The sequence below is a fragment of the Nicotiana tabacum genome, chromosome 9, assembly GCF_000715075.1.
Source record: "Nicotiana tabacum cultivar K326 chromosome 9, ASM71507v2, whole genome shotgun sequence".
Lineage (NCBI taxonomy): Eukaryota > Viridiplantae > Streptophyta > Magnoliopsida > Solanales > Solanaceae > Nicotiana > Nicotiana tabacum.
Genome location: NC_134088.1, coordinates 81818518 through 81824025, shown reverse-complemented (window position 1 = coordinate 81824025; position 5508 = coordinate 81818518). Strand labels below are relative to the sequence as shown.

General features: G+C 33.5%; 1 protein-coding gene across 1 annotated transcript; it reads left to right on the top strand.

Moving 5' to 3' along the window:
- Positions 1-974: 974 nt before the first annotated feature.
- On the top strand, positions 975-5166 carry LOC107819266 (glutamate decarboxylase 4-like). The gene is given in 7 exon segments (NM_001326041.1): positions 975-1148; positions 1586-1790; positions 2684-2884; positions 3092-3306; positions 3717-3970; positions 4358-4410; positions 4529-5166. Coding segments are annotated over 7 exon segments (1476 nt in total). The 5' UTR covers positions 975-1062; the 3' UTR covers positions 4991-5166.
- The last annotated feature ends 342 nt before the right edge of the window (positions 5167-5508 follow it).

Below are 5508 nucleotides of genomic sequence, written 5' to 3'. Positions count from 1 at the left end.
CAAACAACACCGAGCAAAAGGCAGTTATGTATAGAAATAGGGATGGATTATAAGTAGTAAACAATTTACAGGAAACACAAATGTGCTAAAAAGAGGAGATGCAATTTGTTAAAATTGTAAAATTACAGTAAGAATGAATAGAAAATTCGAAAAGAATTCGCAATTTGTATATATGCTTGGCTATTTTGCACTACAAATCGGAAAACTTGTCAGAAAAATAAAACGTGAGATCGGAAAAAATTTGTTATAAGTCTAGCCAAATACCCTTCTAGCCTTAGAAAAAAGGTTCAGTTTCTTTAATTTTTGTAACAACTCAAAAAAAATAAAAAATCATAGTGTTCGTCTCAGCTGTTTTTGCAGGAGAGAGAAAAAAAAAAGAAGGAAAAGTAACCCATTTTTAAAAAGATTTTCAAACTCAGATTTCAAACATTTGAAAAATTCAAAAACTAATTTTTGGAGGTTTCGAATGGTTTAAAAAAAACGAGTTTTAGAATCTCCAACAAAAAGAAAACTTCAAAAACTTAAAAAAAGTTTCATAAACAGACCAAGTTTGTGAAAAATGTTTTTGAATTGTTGAACAAAAACTGTTTTGGAAAAACTAAAACAACGCCACTATGCCTTTGAAAAAATGTCATTTCTCATTAAAGAAACTTTGCTTTTTGTTCAATGGACGAACATATTATAGTACTTGAAAATATATATTGGACTTTGCCTAATAATACAAGTCAAACACAACATGGTCAACACGGGTATATATTTAACAAAGTCTTCCCATATTTCTAAGGTAGACAAGGTCAATTTCCACGTTCCTCACAAAGATGCCTATATTCTATATTCTATAATTAGCACCAAAAAAAAGATTCAAAGGACAGTTTCCATACTTGCGCCGTTGAATTGCATTCCAAGAAAGTCACCAATTGGACAACTATAAATACTCTAGCCTTTCTCCCTTTCCCTCCAAGCAATTACCAAAGAAAATTAATTCTCCTCCTTTTTCTCTGATCTTTTGTACCAAGGTTTAACCTCATTCTTTCTAGTTTTCCTTGTTCATTTTTTCCCAAAATGGTTCTCTCGAAAACCTCCTCTGAGTCGGACGTTTCGGTACACTCCACTTTTGCCTCTCGCTATGTTCGAACTTCCCTTCCAAGGTGAACATCATAACGTCTTACTAATTTACGCAATATATGTGTGGTTGCAGTACAGTATCGATCTATAGTTATAGTTTATCTAGACAGAGAACTATGTTGATTTTAAAACTTTGATTCATGTCTCAAATTATATTCATTTTTTTATTACTTTCAAATGGTGTAAGACTATTTTACATATTATATACATATTGGTTTTTAGAAGAAAAAAATATGTCTATACACATATATAAGAAATATTTTATGAACATGTCGGACGACAGCCCTTTATAATGACTATCTCTGTTACTAAACATGTGCAAATTACTCTGTTGCTCGCTCTCTCGTTGTTACTTCACGTGTATTAATTCAGATTGTTGTAAATTTTCTCAGCTCAAAAAAAGGTGAATTTTTCATGTTTAATCTCTGTTAGTACTACTAAGTAATATAGTTGTTTTTAGGTTTGAGATGGCGGAGAATTCGATACCAAAAGAGGCGGCATTTCAAATAATTAACGACGAGTTGATGCTTGACGGGAATCCAAGGCTGAACTTGGCTTCATTTGTGACAACATGGATGGAGCCAGAGTGTGATAAGCTTATGATGGACTCCATTAACAAGAACTATGTTGACATGGATGAATACCCTGTTACCACTGAGCTTCAGGCAATTTCTCTTCTCTTCTCAAACAATATGATTTTTGCTTCTTCTAATACTCGAAAAATTATGTTGTTTTCACTAAAGGGAACAAAATAAAAAGAAGTAAACCCCCTTTGAGTATATGTTGTGTGAATATATACTATATACATATTTAAAAAAATTCGCTTAGCTACACAGTATAATTTTTCAAAAAATGGGTATAAGTTGACCCCCTTTGAGTACATGTGACTCTGCTAATATTTGTGCCTAGGGATTCAATAATTTATGTATATACACATTAAGATATAAAAAATTCATCTATATATAAAATACACTTTTTCGGCGGAGGTGATTCAGTTGAATTCTCTAATATAAACTGTGGATGGAAAAAAGAGAGTGGAAAAGAAGCCGATGAAATTGAGAACCACATCATTTTCTTTTCTTTTGTTTGGTTTTGAGAGAAAACAAGAGAAAGTTGAATAAAGAAAATGATTCTTCTCTCTTTCGATTAGTGAGTGTTTAGAGCAACCGTTAATATTCTTGTCTTTGTACCCAAAACGCGGAAAAACTGACGGCCTTTGGTTTTGGTCATTAGCAGGAATAATCTTTTGGCCATCCATATTTGGTACTTGTAAAGCAATTCCTGATTTAATCAAGTACACTTTTGCAATTTAGATTTCAGAATATTAACGCGAAATTACTGCCTTTTACTCGATTTAGATACTATACAAAAGATATTCTAGGAAAAAAAAAAAAAGAAATGCTCCTTCAATTTTCATTAACAAATTGATAAAATAGGATGGCTTCGAAAGAATTTTAAAAAAATGGATGCAACTTCAAATCATGTCTCTTTGTAAAATGGGAAAAAACAATAATAAGAAAGGTCGACATTTGAATTTGAATAAATAAATAAATTGCAGAATCGCTGCGTGAACATGATAGCACGTTTATTCAACGCGCCACTAGAAGAGAAGGAGACAGCAGTTGGAGTGGGTACAGTTGGTTCATCGGAGGCCATAATGCTAGCGGGGCTTGCATTCAAGAGAAATTGGCAAAACAAACGCAAAGCTGAGGGCAAACCTTACAATAAGCCCAACATTGTCACTGGCGCCAATGTTCAGGTATCTTATTCCTCCTCTTTAACGATTATAAGTTTCAAAAGTCTTTTAGTTATACAAATATTATAATATATTTAAAATCATAAACTTCAAAAATATATATAACTCGAGCAAGATGCACTGGACCAGCACCTACAATGCACACAAACATTTCAAGAACATGTTATAAAGATTAAAATTAGTTTTCACTTTTTTGTGTGCCTATTTTAGGTGTGCTGGGAGAAATTTGCCAACTATTTTGAAGTGGAATTGAAAGAAGTAAAGCTAAGGGAAGGGTACTATGTGATGGACCCAGTCCAGGCTGTGGAGATGGTTGATGAGAACACCATTTGTGTTGCTGCAATCTTGGGTTCAACCCTTAATGGAGAATTTGAAGATGTCAAGCTCTTGAATGATCTTTTGATTGAAAAGAACAAGCAAACTGGGTAAAGTAGATCTTCCCTCCAATAATTTATATTCTCTTCATCTCAATTTATGTTATGCGTTTTTCTTTCTTGTATGTTTAAAAAATAATGATACTTTTATATTTATTAACAATTTATCTTTAATAAGGTGATTTATCGTCATGCAAATATTTATCATTTGTTTGAACAAGTTTTAGAAATCTTTTTTTCTTTTTTAAACTCTATCCGTGATCAAACAATAGGAGTACAAGTTTTATTAACAAAGATTGTTAACTAACACAAAGTATTAACTATTCTAGTATGTACTTACATATAGAAAGCAAAAAAGAAAAGACTGTCTACACTAGATATGCAAAAGGTGAAAACTATTTTTACAACAAGAAAGAATAAACAATTTTTTTATGATTTTTTGTTTTGTTTTGTTTTGGCAGATGGAACACACCAATTCATGTGGATGCAGCAAGTGGTGGATTCATTGCACCATTCCTGTACCCAGAGCTGGAGTGGGACTTTAGGCTTCCCTTAGTGAAGAGCATAAATGTGAGTGGGCACAAATATGGGCTTGTCTATGCTGGTATTGGTTGGGTTATTTGGAGGACCAAACAAGATTTGCCTGAAGAACTCATTTTCCACATCAACTATCTTGGAGCTGATCAGCCCACCTTTACTCTCAATTTCTCCAAAGGTAAATTTCAATCACTCTAGTCCTTAATCTTTCCTGTGATCCCTCAACTCTTCCCATCTAGTAAGAAATTAGTACTTTCTTTGTCTCATTTTACTTGAATTTTGAAGAGTCACGGCAGTTTTTTATTAATTTGATTACGCCTTTCTCGAACATGTTTTTTTAAAAATATTTTAATAAAACTTGAAATATATAATAATATAGCCTCTGAGTATGTTACAAACTTTATTTCAAACGATGTCATCGATGTCCCTATTCATATCGAAGTTAGACCGTTATATCCTCATACTTCAAACTTTGTCATTCTTTTTTTAAATAAAAAGATTACGGTACGATGTTATTAGAGTTATTATTATTTGTTCAATGATATATTTGTACATGTAAATGTAGGTTCAAGTCAAGTCATTGCTCAATATTATCAGCTAATCCGTTTGGGCTATGAGGTAACCCCCCAAAATGACTCATGTGACATTAATATATTGCAAAAGAAAAAAAAATTAAACTTGTAACTCATGAATATGAAATGGATAATCGGATTAAATCAACTTTGATGAATTACAGGGATACCGAAATGTAATGGAGAACTGTCGCGAAAATGCCATTGTGCTAAGAGAAGGACTCGAAAAAACAGGACGTTTTAACATAGTCTCCAAAGATGAAGGTGTCCCTTTGGTGGCCTTTTCCCTCAAGGACAATAGCCGTCACAATGAGTTCGAGGTGTCCGAGACGCTCCGTAGGTTCGGGTGGATCGTCCCGGCCTACACGATGCCCGCTGACGCCCAACACGTCACGGTGCTTCGTGTGGTGATCCGGGAGGACTTCTCGCGAACCCTAGCAGAGCGTCTCGTCCTCGACATCGTCAAGGTCCTCCACGAGCTGGACACACTTCCAGCTAGGCTGAGCGCCAAATTAGAGGAGGTGAAGCTGGTCAAGAATGGAAAGAAATCTGAACTTGAAGTTCAAAGGGAAGTTACCAATTATTGGAAGAAGTTTGTTTTAGCTAGGAAAGCACCTGTTTGCTAGAGAAGGATTCTTGAAGGAATTAGTAACAAAACTATGATTTTCCTCTTCTTTTATTTTTTTGTGGTTATCTTTCCTCCTAAATTTTGTTGAAAAACAAACGAAATTTTCATAAGAATGATGACGGTATCAAAATTTGAATGTAATGGAACTTCTTCTTTGAAGTTCGTCTTTTTGTACTATTGAATTTATATTTTGTTTATTATTATTACACCACTTTTTATTAGATTTATGGGACTTTTGATCCTTTAGTTCTTTGTGTTAGAAATAATCAAAATTTGAAGAAACAAAATTTAAGCAGGCTTTAGGCGTGAGAACGACTTTCCTTGAAGAAAATATTGTCCGTATTCAAATTGGAAAAACACAAACAATTTTCTTCAGCATACAACAAGCCAATAATACATTTGTAGATTTTTCTATTCCACTTTTTAGGTTAAAAAAACTCTTATTTATAGAGCAAAAACCAGACCTTTTGGAAGAGTACTCGTTTCTCTTCCTGAACAGACATGTTCAGTAATACC